General features: G+C 40.0%; 1 protein-coding gene across 2 annotated transcripts in view; it reads left to right on the forward strand.

The window, feature by feature from the left end:
* The window catches only part of adgrb3 (adhesion G protein-coupled receptor B3), a 320,254-nt gene extending 307,302 nt beyond the window's left edge, over window positions 1–12,952 (forward strand). For both annotated transcript variants that reach the window (XM_053619086.1, XM_053619087.1), the window contains 7 exons: window positions 1,790–1,961; window positions 2,115–2,210; window positions 6,929–6,968; window positions 7,404–8,056; window positions 9,417–9,452; window positions 10,074–10,178; window positions 12,037–12,952. In XM_053619086.1, the coding sequence (XP_053475061.1) occupies window positions 1,790–1,961; window positions 2,115–2,210; window positions 6,929–6,968; window positions 7,404–8,056; window positions 9,417–9,452; window positions 10,074–10,178; window positions 12,037–12,225 (1,291 nt within the window). In that variant the 3' untranslated portion in view covers window positions 12,226–12,952. The remainder of the gene's footprint in view (window positions 1–1,789; window positions 1,962–2,114; window positions 2,211–6,928; window positions 6,969–7,403; window positions 8,057–9,416; window positions 9,453–10,073; window positions 10,179–12,036) is intronic.
* Window positions 12,953–18,073: the final 5,121 nt, after the last annotated feature.

The raw sequence follows: 18,073 nt of genomic DNA on the forward strand, positions 1-18,073 counted from the left end.
CCATTCCAGATTTAGTCCCCCTTTGCTGTTATAATAACCTCACCTTTCCACTAAACTTTGGAGTGTCGCTGCGGAATTCATCCACAAGAATATTAGTGACGTCAAGCATTGATGTTGGGCAAGTAGGCCTGGGGTGCAGTTGGCATTCCAGTTAATCTCAAAAGTATTCAGTGGGGTTCAGGTCAGGGCTCTGTGCAGGCTACTCGAATTCTTCTGTTTCTACATTGGCAAGCCATATCTTTAAGGGCCTCACTTTGTGCATTGGGACATTGTCATACTGGAACATGTTTGGGCCCCTTAATTTCAGTAAAGGAAAATTGTACTGCTACAGCATTCAAAGACATCCTAAACAAATGTGTGCTTTCAGCTATGTGGAAAAGGTTTAGGGCTCACATATGGATGTGATGGTCAAGTGTCCAAAAACATTTAGTGTACCTGTACCTATACACTAAGTGTATAGTGTATCCGTCTTTGTATCAAAATATTTGCATCTGTTTTTTTATTCAGCTTTGAGCCAGACGTGTGTGGTGGGGAGGGGAGGGGGTTGCTTCTCTTAAATATATTTAAAGCTACACTATTAGCCATTTTCCAAATTCTCCAAATCTGAATAATCTCATATAGGATATGATTGGGTGAGTTCATTTACCCTCAAGATTCAAAACGCTTTAGTTTAATGGTGCTCTGATCAGGATTTTTACAGCCAATACCAATTTCTTGTCATCTTGATCGACCTATATCGATCCAGATGCCAATCTTTTTTTTGTTTAAGCTTTAATCAGGAGGTCTATCATAAACAGTTAAATGTAAGCAGCATACTGTATGTTTGCAGACTGAACAGTTGCTGCTCTTGATTATGATTGGTGAGGAATTATTTAATAAAGAAGTTTGAATTAAACCCACCTTGTAGTGTTAGCATTATTATTAATTTACTCCGTCCAACGCCGCTGTGACTACACGAGCATGTCACAGTCGCAAGTTCAGGTCATTTTGCATGATCAATAAAAGATGGCGGTTTGTGAGATTGGCAAGTTGAGAGAAGCAGATGATGTACAGTGTTACTCGTGTCATCATAATGGCTTCTTTGCAGTATTTGCACACTTGTTCGGATGACTGAGGTGATGAAGAGCAGTGTGAAAGTAACTGTTGCCCTGTATAGATGCATTTTGGACTTGTAGTTTTTATTCCAGTTATATTTACAATTTCAAGGTGGTTTTTGTATGTTTTTGTTTTTTAGATCTGTGCAATATGTAGACATTATACTCTGAACCTGGCAACCCTGCTCACTGAACAAATAGTATATCACCCATTTCCAAAATACAAATATCTGTATTTGTATTTTATTTGTTCAATCCAAATAACGAATTCCTTACATCCTTATTTTCCCTGTAATTGTGTGTATGTAAATATGTCTGTACACTTTGACACGTTGTTTGATCTTCTCATTACTGAATGCCACTGTTTAAAATGATGTACAGTTTGAACTGGAAAAATATAACTAAATGATTCTTATTTTAAAAGGCAAAGGGTCCTATTCTCAAAGAGGGGACATTTGGTTCAATGCTCCCTGTGCTTTCATGAGTTTCCTGTGTATTCCAAATTTGAATAGTGTTCTGTTGAAGATTAGTTCAGTCATGTAGAAATGGTTGTGTGTATGGTTTTTTTTTTTTTTTAGTTCCCAGTGTTGGCCACCTCTCTCCCTCATAATCTCTTCCTAATATCCCTTTCTCCATTTTTCCGCTTGATCTCTGCCCCACTCCTCCTTCCATCTTCCCATGCCTTCCTCTCTTAGGGCTTCACTCTGGAGTTCCTGTGTAGTTTTGCCTCTTCTGGCACTCACCTGGATGTCAGCTGTGCTTGCTATGACAGACAAGCGCTCCATCCTGTTCCAAATCCTTTTTGCCGTCTTTGACTCACTCCAAGGCTTTGTAATAGTCATGGTGCACTGTATCCTCCGCAGAGAGGTAGGACAGATTCAGATCCTCCAGCCTCTCATTACCTAGCTATTATCTTTTTTATCTTTTATTCCTGCTATACTGTGACACTCTCAGGGTCTGTTTGGATATTGCTTGTCGGAATGAGTTTCATATCACTGATGAAATAACTTAATCTTATAGGTGCAAGATGCATTTAGATGTCGACTGAGGAACTGTAAAGACCCAATCAACGCTGATGCAACTGGCACTTTCCCTAATGGCCATGCACAAATTATGGTAACTATCTTACAGCTCTATCTCCATGATTATGGCACAAGCTTACAAATATGGCCTAGATCAGTGTTGCATATTCTTGATATTTTTTGTCTCAGAGGTGACATTTTTGTAATGATTTGATTAGATTTTATTTATAGATTTCGCATCAATATTTTAGATTTTAGATTATGTTAGACTTTTCAAAACATAAAATAAATGCATTATATGACTTTTTAGTCACTTATAGATTTTTTTACATTGCTATATGTTTTATTTTGAAGGCCAACAAACAGGCACATTGTCAATAATATTGATATCCTAATGCAAAATTTTTAATACTGAGAATACAATGAGAACATAGTGGCACATATAGACATAATGAATGAGTTAAAAAGGCCATTCATGCCAAATGTGTGTTGTGAAGCATTTTTAGATATGGCTTTAGGAAACAGATGTGTGTCCATGTTACCCAATTACATTAACTCCATTTCAAATGTCGTGAGCACAACCCATCCACCCTGCTGTGTGCCATGTCTGTATTTGTTTTTCATTTTGTGAAGAAGAATGTTTTTCTTTTTCACCTTGTGATTGAAACATGACGGATTTCTATGTAAACTTCAGTAATGCGCAATATCACCATGAGATTTGAGCAGCTGGCTGTTTTGTTTGTTTGTTTGTTTTGTTTTGGGATTGTTTTCTTTTAGTTTCTTCTTTATTGTCTCTATCGTAGGAATAAATTTGGTAAGAGTGGTCATTTAATTCTTTTTCTAGACCTTTTTTTTTTTACTGTATTTACTATATTTCTGTATATTTACTGTATTTTACTATATGTTCCATGTGTGGGTAATGTTGTCATTTTATTAGATTAAAGGATTGAAAGTTGTTTTTTTTTTTGTCATTTAGTTTGTCAAAAAGAAATTATGCTGGTGATAGCCCAAGCTGTTGCTTCAAAAAATTACAGAATTACAAAGTTATAATTAAGTTGACTATACAAGAGGAGTATTGCACTTATGCCCAAATATTGCACATATTTCAATTTATTGTTGGATAGCCCCTTGAGATGCAGCATCTCATTTTCAAGGGTGTCCAAAAGACACAAATACAAAATAATACAAATACATAGACAAAACAAAACTAACACACAAAACAAATATACAATAAGCTCACTCGGCTTCTTCAATCCCCACCCAAACCAATAAATGTTACAACGTAACAATGCTCGTACAACAAAAGGTAAGACATATACAAGTTCATATATCATTTAGCCAATATACAATAGAGCAATGCATGCAAATAGAGAAAAAGAAACAAGGTCAATTCACCATACAACAGGGACCACCAACAACAGGGTACAGTTATCCACATATGGAAAATAAAGGTGCAATCATAACAGAATAAAATAAGACTTGTGCAGCACATAAACCAGACAAAGTAGCTACACTTGCTCACGTCAATAGCATGAACAGTGTGATTAAAATATTGAAATAAAGATGGCTTAAAATAACAAAAAGTGGTAATAGATCTTAAGGAAGGCGAAAGTTTATTGAAGTCACAAGGTACTTTAAAATGAAAAGCTTTACGTCTGACATCTGTGAAAATTTTTGGTACCGTAAAAAAGAGATGTAGCGTATCCCTAAGAGGATATGCGGAACTAAAAGGAACAAGTAAGTGGTTCAAATTCGGGGGACAATTGAAGTAAGCACATTTGAAAATAAACTGAAACCAGTGAAGGTCCCTTCTTGATTTGGGCTTCAACCAATTATGGTGAGTATTGAATGGACACCTCGAGACAAATCTACATAGACAATTGAAAACAACAGTTAGTGGCCTAAGGACAGTGTCAGTGGTATTCAGATAGCATAGTCAGCATTATCGATAATAGGCATTATCAGCTGAAAGATGATTCTTTTTCTGACTTCAAAGGTAAAACAATTAACTGAACGGTAGAGTATAAGGCGAGATATGTGGGATTACAGGTTGTGGCTCTGCACACATACAATATACCTGAGTTTTAGTAAATGGTCTGCACTTATATAGTGCCTTTTAACCTTAGAGGATCTACAAAGTGCTTCTTTGTTTCTCATTGAAACAGCTTCTCACTGTTTCTCATTCACCCATTCACACACACACACACACTCGCACACCAATGGTAGCAGAGCTGCCATGCAAGGTGCTAGCCTGCCATCAGGAGCAATTTGGGGTTCAGTGTCTTGCCCAAGGACACTTCAGCATGTGGATGCATGTGGGCCAGGGATCAAACCGCAAACCCTGCAATTAGTGGACATTGCTCTACCACCTGAACCACAACCACCCCAAGTTTGTGAATTGCACATAGGATTTGACAGTTAGTCTGATCGTTGTGGTGGTGTTATTGTTGTTGGGCTGTGCCCTTACTTGATTTCAGAGTTTTGAAATGGCCCTTATAATAATAAGCTGTTTTAAAGCATGATAGTGTGGATGTGAATGGCTCTATAATGCCTGTCAGATGGTAGGAGCATGAACAAAATGTTGCTGGGGTGAGTTAGGTCCATAATGACCCAGGCTGCCCTCTTCAGGCAGTGCTATCTCTGCGTGTTCTCTATGATATGGCAGTTCTGTTTCCGTGATGTGTTTTGATGACTTCCTGATTGGCCCAGGTACTATTTGTGAACCATGCTGTAACTCCGTATGTCAGAAGGCTCCCTATAGCACAGACATTTACCAGTAGTTTCTGGGCCAGGTTGGCTCTCATCAGCCTGCTCAAGTAGTAAAGCAATGCTGTGCCTTCCCTACTATAGAGGTGTTGACGAACTCAGAGAGGTCATAAGTGATGTTAATGCCCAGGAATTTAAATCTGGACTCTTTCCACTAGACTTGCCACAATATCAAAATGTTCACACCGGTACGGTATCCCTAGTTCAAACTGGTAATACCAGTATTGGCACAGGTTGGATACTAGATGGTGCTATATGTGGAATGTCCACAAACTTGGCGGTGAGGTAGCATGCAGCGGCCACTTTGGGTCCACTAATATGGTGCATGTTACATGTAGCCTATACCAATTTGGAAACGTTTTGAACAGATGTACATCGGAAACACTGGTGTACATGTCAACCATCGAAAGATTCTACTGAACATTGGAGAACAAAGCTCAGGAGGAATACACTATGGACTGCGAGATGAGCTACGCAACCTCGGGCTACTACATGAACCAGGCCCTGGGACCAAGGTATTGCCTGATGCCACTGGCCGGAAGAGAATGTGACGGAAACGGTGTGCGAGGCAGCGGAAGCGCGGAAAGCGACCGGCATCCGTGCTAGGCTAACGGCTAACCCAAGACGTCCAGCTCGACCATCCATTCTCCTCTCCAGTGTTTGCTCTCTCAAGAGAGCAAATGCTCTCTTTGCTCTCTCAGTGTTTGCTTTCATTATTTAAGGCGTTATATTTGTTAGAATATTGATATAGGAACTGCTGTCATTAAGCAAGTTTCATTCATAATGTTTTCCCTCTTTAAACAGGTATAAAATTTCATACCGGTATCGTCCCACATACATGACCATATACCATGGCAAGTCTACTGTCCAACAGTTATGCTCTGTTCTCCATGTTTTCCTGTAGTCAGTGGTGATTGTTTCCATCTCACCAGATTTTGACCCTTATCCCTGTAGGCTGATTGATAACTTTTGTGTCCTACTCAAACCTTATGATGCTGTTGGAGGTGTAAACGGTCACACAGTCAGAAGTGAATAGGGTGTAGGAGAGGGGGTTGAGCATGAGGTGATGCTCTAAATGTGATAAAGATGTTAATGATGTAGATTGTCAGCTAATCTGTGTAGGGTTTTAGCACCCATCCCAGGACATCATCAGGTCCTTCAGTCTTCTTCGTATTGACACCTTGCAGGACCCATTACCTTGTGTGTTGAAAATGAGCAGTGTCATTTTCAGGGATGGAGTCTTTAGCATAGTTTCCCTGTTTCCATTATTAAATCTGGCAATGAAAAAAAATGTTAAGTTTGTCTGCCAGAGTGGCATTATATTTGGGGGTGCCTCTGGTGTTGTGCTAAATCAGAAAAATATATATACATATATATTCAGGCCAGAAGCATTCCAGTACCACGGTTCAGAACCTAATAATAATTACTCCATTTCAATGATCCTGCAGTCTTCTGGTTCCTTGTCTTCAGTTTAACATTGTCCTCAGTATTTACTATGTTGAGGGATGAGGGATTTTGGATGAGGCATTAATACAGCAGGAATCATCTTTCATTACATTGTAAATACAAGGTTATAAGAAGCTCTTTCATAGCAATCTACAGCAGTTATTTAATGTCCTTTTAACTAAATCTAAAGCACACCTCTGGATTTATCACATTTTATCCTCATTTTTGACTTTCAATACAGTTCTTCTGTGAGCAATTTTTTTAGAATGACTTCAGAACTTGCTGTTCTCTTGATTTAATGGTGTTTCCTCATAATAGCCACTTTCCCCCCATCTTCTAATGTTTTTTTTCTGAGGTCATTTGATGAATCATTTTCTCCATGATGATTCCATTGTGCACAGGGCCTTCTGTCCTTTAGGATTAGTTACTGTGACTACCTTTATTCTATTAGAACATATATTTCCTATGAATCAGCAGATGAAAAACCAAGTCAGGCCTATTTTATAATATAAATAATAATAAATAATTGTGGTCATACTGTTATGTTGACTGAAAATATAAATCACACATAATTTATTATTAATTTTTCTCTCTCCACAGACTGATTTCGAAAAAGATGTGGACATTGCCTGTCGATCAGGTAAGTAATAGATGGTGGATTTTCATTCTAATTACTGTGCTTTTCATGGTTCAGATCAGTCATGAATAGGTAAAAAAAAAAAAAAACTCTGCGGTGGTGGTTCTGAGGTAAATATCTCATAATCTTTCCATATTGAGCTGTGATTAAAATGGGGAAAAATTGCTTGTGACTTATCGTCTGTAAAGAACAAGCTATAACATTAAGAGACTTTAATAGAATACTTTACAAAAAAGCTACCATCGTTAGTAAGTGCAGATAAATGTAAAATAATAATATTTGTTTAAAAAGGTAGAAGAGACAGTTACCATTTTAGCATTTTTCATGTTTTACTTCAGCTGTGAATACAAAGGGAACTGCACAGTTCTTGGAAGCCCAGTGAAGCTATTTTATTTATCCATTTCCTAATAAATATTACCAATACTTGTCCACCCACAGCTCTCCATAAAGATATGGGCTCTTGTCGTGCTGCCACCATCACCGGAACACTGTCACGCATCTCCCTCAATGACGAAGAGGAAGAAAAAGGCCCAGAGGGCCTCAACTACTCCACCTTGCCGGGTAACATCATATCGAAAGTGATCATTCAACAGCCATCAGGCCTGCACATGCCCATGAGCGAGCCATGTATGGGCGAGAGTGCAAGTGACATGCACCGCACCGTTTACTTGTGCACAGATGATGGCATGCGGCAGAGTGAACAAGAGCTCAGCAGCCATGTGCAGCAGGGACCCATGGAGACGGACTACATTGTGATGCCTCGGGCCTCAGCAGCAGCATCACTGCCCACTGGCTCAAGCAGTGTGCCCACTCTGCTGAAGGAGGATAGCAAGAGAAACATTACCATGGACACTCTGCAACATGACAGGCTGATGCACTACAAGGTGGGCACTGAGTTTAACATCGGCCCATCAGGGATGGAGCATATGACCGCAGGAATGGAGCAGCAGTTTCCTGGAGCCTTGGAACACATGCAGACCCTGTCATTTGAGCCTCGCACCGCTGTCAAGAACTTCCTAGCTGAAATGGAAGAGACCGTAGGAATGGCACGAAGTGAGACTGGCTCAACTACCTCCATGAGCTCTTTAGAGGTAAGTTCTTAACATTCTACTAGACTTTTAAACAGAGCATGCCCTTTAGAGGATGCCATAATGAACCATTTTTAACAAAAAAATGGAAAATTATTGTGGCAACACCAACAAAGTGATTAAGAACTACTGACTGAAAGGTTATTAGATATCTGCTTCTCAAGGATTTTTTTCATATTGTTTGTTAAAATCACAAACATACAGTTTCAGACTTGGTCCATGACAAGGCTCCATCCTGCAAAGCTGATCTGTCAACCACTATTCAACAAAGTTGGAACCAGCTTGATGGAGAATATTGTTTTTCATTAGTGAAGTCCATGCCTCAAAGAATTCAGGCCATCATAAAAGCCTGAGGCCGAGCAACAAAGTACTAATTGTGATTTTTTTTTTCATGATCCCATATTTTTTTTTCCCTCAACATTGAGTAATTCCTTCATTTATTCCTCTACTTGATCCGGAAAAAATATGCTATTAAGTAAAACTATTTGCGTTGTTTGAGATATGTTTCACGAAGCCAGAACGTAATATTAAACAAAAATTGTTTAGTGTCATATCTGTGCTTTGTTTATTTGCTACAAAGAAACAAGCTGCATCCACTAAGTGTGGTGATTCCATAATTTTTGCATGATGGACTGAGCTGTCTACACAATGGATCTCGTCACAGATCGACTGTTGGACTATGCGAGTATAGATTGATCCTTGAAAGTCCAATGCACTCCCATGAGGGGCATGAAACGAGCTAGTAGGGGACTGCCTGCTAGGGCTATACCATCAGTGATGAAGGTGCTCGTATCGAAGTATCACCAAGGGTATTACATGAGGTGGGCAGGCCTGGCAGGAACTTCGAATGGTCAGTTAACGTGGGCTCTGGCGAAGACTGCTGAGGTATACTTGACCGAGGATCTGCATGTAATGATATGTATGCTCATGTCATGTCATGAAGAGCGAGGATAAGTATGCAGCACAGGAGCCGCAAGTTACTTCAGAGGGTGGACTAACTGCCTTTCAGCCTCACATCCGGCCAACTTGTTGCGCCTTTGCTTACTAGTCTGCACCTCTCAGTTGTTGAGCCTGCAGTCAATGGTCAGTAAAGGAAGAGAGAGTGGGACTTGAAAGGATATTCAAGGCTTAACACCTATATTTTATTTCTAAGTACTTGGGCAAACAACCCAACCCCAAATCAGAAGTAAAGAAAATGTATCCAACCCATGCTCTTCTGGAATGAATAAAACACTGATGAACTAAATAATTACAAATTATGCTTTCATGATAAAAACAAAAGTGACCAGATTTTAGCAAGAAGCTTTTCATGTAGTTGCTATATTTGTTTTGCAATCTAACACATGCCTCTTTGCTTATACAGAGGAGAAAGTCAAGGTACCAGGACCTCGACTTTGAGGTATGTAAAACCTTTTCATTGGTGAAGTGCATGTCTCAGGCTTTTCTTACATCAACGAAAGGGCCATTTGTTGCTTTTGTGTTTTACTCTTTAATTATAACTACTTTGTGTAGCACTTAAGCTTATTGGAGGAGCAAGGTCCTGACAAATATACGATTTATTGAGCTTTACAGTTACAGTGAAAGCAGTGCTGTCAGCTGCCACACAGAGTAGCAATTCCCATTCCCATTTTATCCCTTTACATTCAAAGATCTCAAGCTGAAAATCAAATAGTTATTCTGAAGTTCACAGAGAACATCCTGTTTCTGCCCTTAACCTAAATTGCAAAAAAAAAAAAAAAATTATAATTTAAAAAGTGCTACTGCAATCCTTTTTTTGGTTCATGAAATCTATGCTGCCATTTATCATGACTTTGTTATAGCACTTAGCCAAAGAATCTGCAAGTTTTCTTCTATTTAAAGCATTCAAAAGCTTTACTAGTCTTTCAGTGAAAAATGTTTTTTTTTTTTTTTTTTTTATCAATGTGGCAAGAGGCAGTGTGTTTCCTGATACAACATTATGGTTATCAGCTTGATCGAACTCCAATTACCCCCCCCCCCCCACCATTCCTTGCCATTGCAGAAAGTCATGCACACCAGGAAAAGACACATGGAGCTGTTCCAGGAACTGAATCAGAAATTTCAAACCCTGGACCGATTTCGAGACATACCAAATATGGGCAGCATGGTGAGTAAGAATGATTGGAGGGGGAGTCGGGCCATGCCACAAGCACTATATTTAGGCCTCCACTTTCACACTCACATGATCCTTGTTCAGGAAGTGAGTGACCAAATGAATTAATAGATGCCCAGTCAATGCATTCATTCATCAGTGGAATACTACTCCATTTACTAGGACATGTGCCTTTAAAATGTTTGTTTCTTTTTCCATTGACTAATCATTGCTTGGTAGATGCATGACAGAAAACCACTTGATTTGCTCACATTCAGACATTTCAGGGGTCTGCTGCTGATTTGGTATTGCCATAATTTTATGGTAATTCACAGCCAAGCCACCTGACTGAAGTAGTCAAACCTCCAATTCAAACATCATATATAGGTTGTTAGAAAAGATATTTACTAAGTCAGAGATTCTCAACCTTTTGTAACTAAAGCCCCACCAAGCCTCCCCTATCATGTGGCACCCCCACCTCCATATTGGAAGAGAGCAGGTATAATGATTATCTATTCTATATAAACTCTATCTATATATAACCTATTCTATAATCTGTTTTGATAGATAGATAGATAGATGGATAGATAGATAGATAGATAGATAGATTTTTTTGCTTTTGTACTTTTTTTAATTTCTTTTCATAACTTTTCATTATGACTTTTTAAATAACTTTTATAACTTTTATAAAACTATATAACGGACAGCTTTATATTATTTTTTATAAATTGTTAAAGGGGTCTGAAAAGTCGCTAAGTTGTCAACACTGGTCTGCACTGACAGCTAGATAAAAGGCAGGCTACGGGGGAGAAGAAACACTGGGTTTTTCCATTTCAATTTAGAACCATTTGAAAAGCAATAAAATACACCGAGTACCCAAATGATGCCCTGTGAATGAAAATTATTTTTTTTTCTTGAAAACAATTTGCCCCCCCCAATCTCTCCGTGCCCCCTCTGTTGAGAACCACTGTACTAAGTAAATAAAGGCAAGACACTTTAAGTGTATACAGAGTATAAAAAATATATAAAACATACACACACACACACGTACACACACATATACAACCTTGCAATTGTGTCTTGTGTCTTTTCACTCATATTCCAATTAGCCTCCCAGCACAGTGTGTCTTTGTCATGGTGCTTAGTAACCCTATGATATTTAAATATATTGAAAACAGAGATATCTTTAGTGCGATATCTCAAGTAGGAGCAGTTGAAAGTTTGTAGTATTTATATGGAATTACCACTGTAACCAGCAGATGAACTGATTAGCTTTTGGAATTGATCCTAACGGGATCAAGGTCACAGCAAGCTAAAGTGTCTGACATAGTGTTTCTTTACTAGCTTCCTTCCCATTTTAAGTATATTTTAAGGGTATTTGTAGAATACATAGTAGTAACAAGGACTAGACTTGCTGGCGGAAACATCCATGTCAACACCATTGGTCTTTAATCACCATTATACTTGATTTATGCACACATCATGCCTATCATGAAGTAGCACACGCAGAAAAATTATTTAAATATAGTTGTCTCCCACTTGAATCAGGGCCTTAGTTTTGTATCAAAAGGATATTGGACTATACTGTACTGTACTGTACTATGCTATGCTATGCTATACCATACCAAGCAAATAATGGCTGTTTTCCAAAGAAGTACATTTAACCATATTTTTCTTAGGTATGCACAAAGGTAGTACAGTATAGTCCTGTTTGTTGACCAGCTTGGGCATGTTTATGATACACAATTTAGACATAAAATGAATATCTACCAAACACAGTAAACAAGCTACATAGCAGCCCAAATGTGTATCATTAGCGAATGTGGCCTTTCTGAAATACCATTGTCTTGTCTCAAAATGTTTTCTTGCACAGGATAAGGCAATGCCCAATAAAAACCCTTGGGAAAGCTACAACCCAACCTGTGAGTACCAGAACTACGCCACAATGAATGTACTGGAGTCGGACACCAAGGACTCTCTGGAGATGACTCCTGCTGAGTGGGAAAAATGTGTAAACCTTCCACTGGATGTCCAAGAGGGAGACTTCCAAACAGAGGTGTAATCAGAGGATCAAATGAAGCAGGACATATTTTGCACTGGGAAAAAAGTGGAAACCACTTCAGGCAGCCTTGGCAAGACATATCTGGGTCCTAGAAATATAGCAGGGACATCATGTGCCAATAAGATTTTAAAAAGGACTAAAGGAGATATAAATGATTTAAAAGACAAAAACATCATTTTTTGTATTCTCACTAGTGTACTTAGTGAGGGAGCAGCAAGGTGTATAATATAACCATCATGTGTTTTGAACATATCTGTTGAAGAGAATTGGATCTACAAAGGTATATCTTTCTAGATGAAACCTCAAAAATAGAAAACACACCATGACACTATGCTATGTCAACCCAAAAGCTTCATTGGGCTCAGTTTTTTTTTTAGTTCAGTGGTGACTGAGTCCAGGAGCACAATGTACATAATTATGCAGGTTTTTAAAAGGTTTATAACAAGTCAGTTTGGCCATTACTACACTTTTTACTTTATGACATGAAAAATAGAGCGGCAAGGAGGATTTTTCCTGTCATTTAAAAATGAATGTTTGTCAAGCTACATTCTTCATTGCTTTAAATGCAATAAAGGTAATACTCACTTTTATATGAATAATATATTTCACAACTTTAATACTGCAGAATCTGCTTGAAGGCACTCAGCAAGCTCTCTCATCTGCAGCCCTGTATAAAATATTTAAAAATGAAAAATGTTGTATGGTGTAAATAAAACTTTTGTCTACATCTGTTTTACTTGTGTCAAGTTTATTTTGCTGAGAAAAGATTTAAAATGCCAACCTGATGAGATACCGGAAAAATGTTAACATTTGAAAAAGGAATGTAAATAAAAGAGATAATATGTTCATAATGCTTCAGAGGATGTGTCAACTCTGTCCTGTACTGCACTTCATGATGGTCTGATTATCAAAATATAATTATGAATGTTCAGTGATTAATTAATGTTTAGTTACTGCTTTATCCTGGTCAAGATCACAATGGAGCTAGTGAATACAATACAATCTGGATGGGAGGCCAATCAATCACAGGTCCCCATGCACACACATCCACATGCTTATTCACACTTATGGGCAATTTTGAGTAGCCAGTCCACTTACTGACATTTTTGAGAGATGGGAACAGTAACTCAAGCTCAGAATTGAACAGGGGACCTTGGAACCAGCAACGCTATGCCACCAAGCCACTTGAATATTTTTTCTAAATTAAATATACAACATACTAAACAGCAAAAGTATTTAAAAATAATAATAATAATAAAGGAAATGTGTAATAGTAAGTTTTTGGGCCAGCAGGGCCACCAGAACAGCTTCACTGTTCCTTGGCATAAATTCTACTATGTCTAAGTCTCTGTAACTGTACTGGAGGCATGAATGCCCTTCTTCCAAAAGTTATTCCGTCATTAGTAATAGCTTAGTTTGTGCTAAGTGTATATAAAGTTAGCTCTCTGATGGAGAAGATTACAGCATTAGAGGTGTGCATCCAGACTCTAGAGAGGGTTAGTGAAAGTGAGAGCACTGTAATTTCTGTAAGTTTGTAATGTAATGGGAGATAGCAATCCCCCAACTCCGGCATTTGAGTCCTCACAGCGGGATGATGACTTGGCGGCATAATCGCGAAGCTAACACTAAGGATCACCCACAGGAGCACCACTCCTCTCCGCTTCATGTGTCCAACAGGTTTGCCCTCTTCAGTGATGCACCCACTGAGAAACCTGAAAGAGCTCTGGTTATAGGAGACTCTAGCTCAAGGCATGTGAAATTAGCTTGGCCTTTAAGGGCTCCAGCAGCTTTAGTTACGTGTATACCAGGAGCCAGGGCACCAGTCATAGCAGGTAATCTTAAGGTCTTAGGCAAGCACAGGTTTTCAAAGATAGTTATTCATTTAGATAGTTATTCATCAGTCAGAGGTTACTAAGAGTAACATTTTAGAGGTGTGTAAAATAGCGAAGGCGATGTCCGATGCACTATGCGCCGGCCCAATCCCAATGCAGCATGGCAATGTAGCTTACAGCAGTTTATGCTTGCTGAACTGCTGGATGTCCAGGTGGTCCTCCGAAAACAATGTGGGCTTTATAGGTAATTGGAGCAGTTTTGCGGGCAAGGCTGGCCTGTTAGGCTGTCCATCCCACTCGGGAAGGTGCTGCTCTCATTTCTTGCAGCATAGCACATAGTCTCAGAACAGGCCTAGTTAATCGTTGATAATCTAGCGCCAAGGCCAGGGAGCAGACAAGCAAGCTAAACAGACCATCTGGTAGCTGCACCGAGTCGTCACCTAGGTTCCACAATATCAAGACTGTGTCTGTTCCCCGGGCTAAACAAAAATCTAGAAACACTCAGAAAGTTGGTTTTAGTAACCTAATTACTTAAGTTAAATATTAGATCTCTTGCATCTAAAGCAATTATTGTTAATGAAACCATTACTGATCAGGAATTTAATATAATGTGTTTAAAAGAAAAATGGATTAAACCAAATGAGCACATAGCAGTAAATGAAGCTGGCCCTCCTGGATACAGTTATATACATCAGCCCCGTCTAACTGGCAGAGGAGGAGGTGTCACACTTATTTATAATGATAATCTAGGAGTCACACAAAAATCTAGTCATAAACTGAACTCCTTTGAGGTTCTTCATACTATTATAACATATGTAGCCACAAAAAATATGTCTACTGAGTCTATTCTGCTAATTATTATTTATAGACCCCCAGGGCCATATTTTGAATTCCTTGGTGAATTTGCAGATTTTTATCTCAAACCTGGTTGTTTGTCTAGACAAAGCATTAATTAATTTGGTCCCAACTAAACATAGTAGAACAGCAAGGCCAACTCTTTTGTTTTTGCCATACACTGAAGACATTTGGGTTTGAACTCAAACGATGAATATGAAATGATAATTTCAGCCTTAATTTCCTGATATTTACATCAACATGTGTTAAACAATTTAGAACGTGGCACCTTTTGTTTGAACCCACAAATTTGTCAAGTGATCAAAAATATTGGAACATTCTGTCTGACAATTTACAGAGAAATTTACAGAAATGTGGTCACTGGTTTGCTGTGATATGACAGAACCCCCCACAAGGGGGACAGAACCCCCCACAAAATATACTCCCTCCCCCGGCGGTCCTGGCCCTCTGGGCAAAATGTTCACACAGACCCTCAGGTTCCAATGCAGGCATTGTCCAACAAGTAGCAGGTTCCGCAAAGAGCCGAGGAGCAGACATGGGGCTGGGGCTGCTTCTCTGGGATTATTAGGCGAGACCCTGGCTTGGGAAGTTGTGTCGTCAGCTTTAGACAGGGGCTTGACTTGATGTTTAGAAACGTCCTCAGTGGAGCACGAAGACGGAGCGACGTCCTCAGCAGAGCAGGGAGGCAGAGCGATGTGCTCAGCTGAGCAGAAAGGCAGAGCGGTGTCCTCAGCTGAGCAGGAAGGCAGAGCGGCGTCCTCAGCGGAGCAGGAAGGCAGAGCGGCGTCCTCAGTGGAGCAGGAAGGCAGAGAATGACATTCTCCATCGACTCTGCAGGCTGAACTTGGTTGGCTGTGTCACCAGACTCAGGTGTATGCAGAGCTTGGTTGGCCGCGTCGTCAATCTCGAGCGTGATCAGAACTTGGTTGTCCATGTCAACAGACTCGGCGTGAGCAAATCTTGGTTGGTCGTGTTGTAGGTTTCAGGTGTGAGCAGAACCTGGTTGGTCGTGACGTCGGCTGCAGGTGTGAGCAGAACCTGGTTGGTCATGACGTCGGCTTCAGGTGTGAGCAGAACCTGGTTGGTCGTGACGTCGGCTTCAGGCGTGAGGAGAACTTGGTTGGTCGTGTCAACAGACTCAGGCGTGAGCATAACTTGGTTGTCTGTGTCAGTGACCTTGGACTGGAACTTGGTGTGGAAGGTCACATCGTCGTGCTGGAACTTGGCGTAGGATGTTGCCTCGTCAAATTCAGACAGGAACATGGCTTGAGAGGTTGTCTCTTCGACCTCAGACATGAACATGGCTTGGGAGGCCGTGTCTTCGACCTCGGACAGAAACTTGGCTTGAGAGGCCCTCTTTTAGACCTCAGACAGGAACATGGCTTGAGAGGTTGTCTCTTCGACCTCGGACAGGACCTTGGCTTGAGCGTTCGTCTCTTCAACCTCGGACAGGAACTTGGCTTCAGAGGTCATCCCGTCGACCTTGGACAGGAACTTGGCTTGAGAGGTAGTCTCTTCGGCCTCGGACAGGAACTTGACTTTATGCTGGAGCTTTGGAGATGAGACAACCTCATGGGTCTCGTGCTAGGGCTCTGGGGAGAAGGTCACCATGTTGACCTCCAACTGAGGCTCTGGAGCTGAGACTACCTCGTGGGTCTCAGGTTGGAGCTCTGGAGATGAGACTACTTCATGGCTCTCGTGCTGGAGCTCTACAGGTGAGACCACCTTGTGGCTCTCAGGTTGGAGCTCGGGAGATGAAGTCGCCACGTTGACCTCTGGCTGGAGCTATGTAGATGAGACCACCTCATGGATCTCATGCTGGAGCTCTGGGGAGGAGGTCGCCATGTTGACCTCTGGCTGGAGCTCTGAGGTCCACTTGTGGAGCCATTTGTGGGCACGCCAGCTGCTCTTGAAACACTCCTAAGAGCAGAAATATTTTCCATGGATCCTGAGTTTCCTGCATGTAGGACACTGTAGAGTGGCCTCTTTACGGCAGCCCTCGGTCTAGCAGGTTTGTGTTACCTATGGTCTGTTGACCTGGGGCTGAGCTGTGGAGACCCTCCTGTCGGCCACTTTCCTCTCATAATAACAGGTGAAAGTTGGAGAGGGTTCATCCGTTAAGCTGGGCCTTCCTAACATTTTCTCCAGGTCAGGTTTGAACCCTGGACGTCCGAACACCTGAACTAAAAGTTTCACCAGATGGCTTACTTGGCTAAGCTTGCGCCCCCTACCAGTGGGCAGTGGGCATTTTAATTGCTCAGGACAAACGAGGAACTCATGAAAAACTATCACAAAACATAAAAACAGTCATTGATCAGGGAACAACACACAGTATTAAGAACCAAAGGTATGCAAACTTTAGAACTGGTTCATTTGTGTAAATTCAGTTATTATTGTGTTTTGTGAACTATATGTAAACATCTGTTATGTGAAATAGCTTATTCAGGGCAGTACTAAATGAAAACAAAATGCATTTTTAATGATCCCTCTTATGTGCAAAAAAAATTTCAGATTCTGCAAGGGGTGTATAAATTTATGAGCACAACTGTATTTTCTTACCTGCAAATTTCTCTTGCCTGTATAAAGAACTGAATGGCTTTGCCCCGCAGTGCTTGAGCAAACCTCTGGTCTTTTATGATCCACCATGCCTACTTCGATCAAAAGGTTCATGCTATTTGTTGGTACTTTGAATAGTATAGGCTATAATAGTGAAATCATTGAAGGAATAAGTATGTTACGGTTAAGCTATCAAAAGTAACATCTAATCATGTATGACCAATGTTTAAGTTATTAAAGAGAAATCAGTATGTTAATCAAAAAAACTAAGATCATTTTAGGTCAAGCTGGAGAGATCATTTTGGTGAAGATCAGTGAACATATGCACTGCAGTTACAAATGTGCCTTTTCTTTTAGGCCTACTCTGTTGTTTCTCAGGGGAAAAAAATCATACTCTGTTTTAATCTGTATCTTTTACCAAATTGATTTTAATGACTTCATTAGATGTATGGTGAAATACATGACATAAGTCAGTAAAATGAAACTTTTTAAAAAATAAGCTTAGTAAACTTGTGCCACAGTTATAGATAAGATGTGGAGAAAGAAACATAATTGTGGAGAATTATCAGTAATATTATCAAAAGAAATAATGGGAAACCCCACCT

Source organism: Ictalurus furcatus, chromosome 29, assembly GCF_023375685.1.
Source record: "Ictalurus furcatus strain D&B chromosome 29, Billie_1.0, whole genome shotgun sequence".
Taxonomy (NCBI): domain Eukaryota; kingdom Metazoa; phylum Chordata; class Actinopteri; order Siluriformes; family Ictaluridae; genus Ictalurus; species Ictalurus furcatus.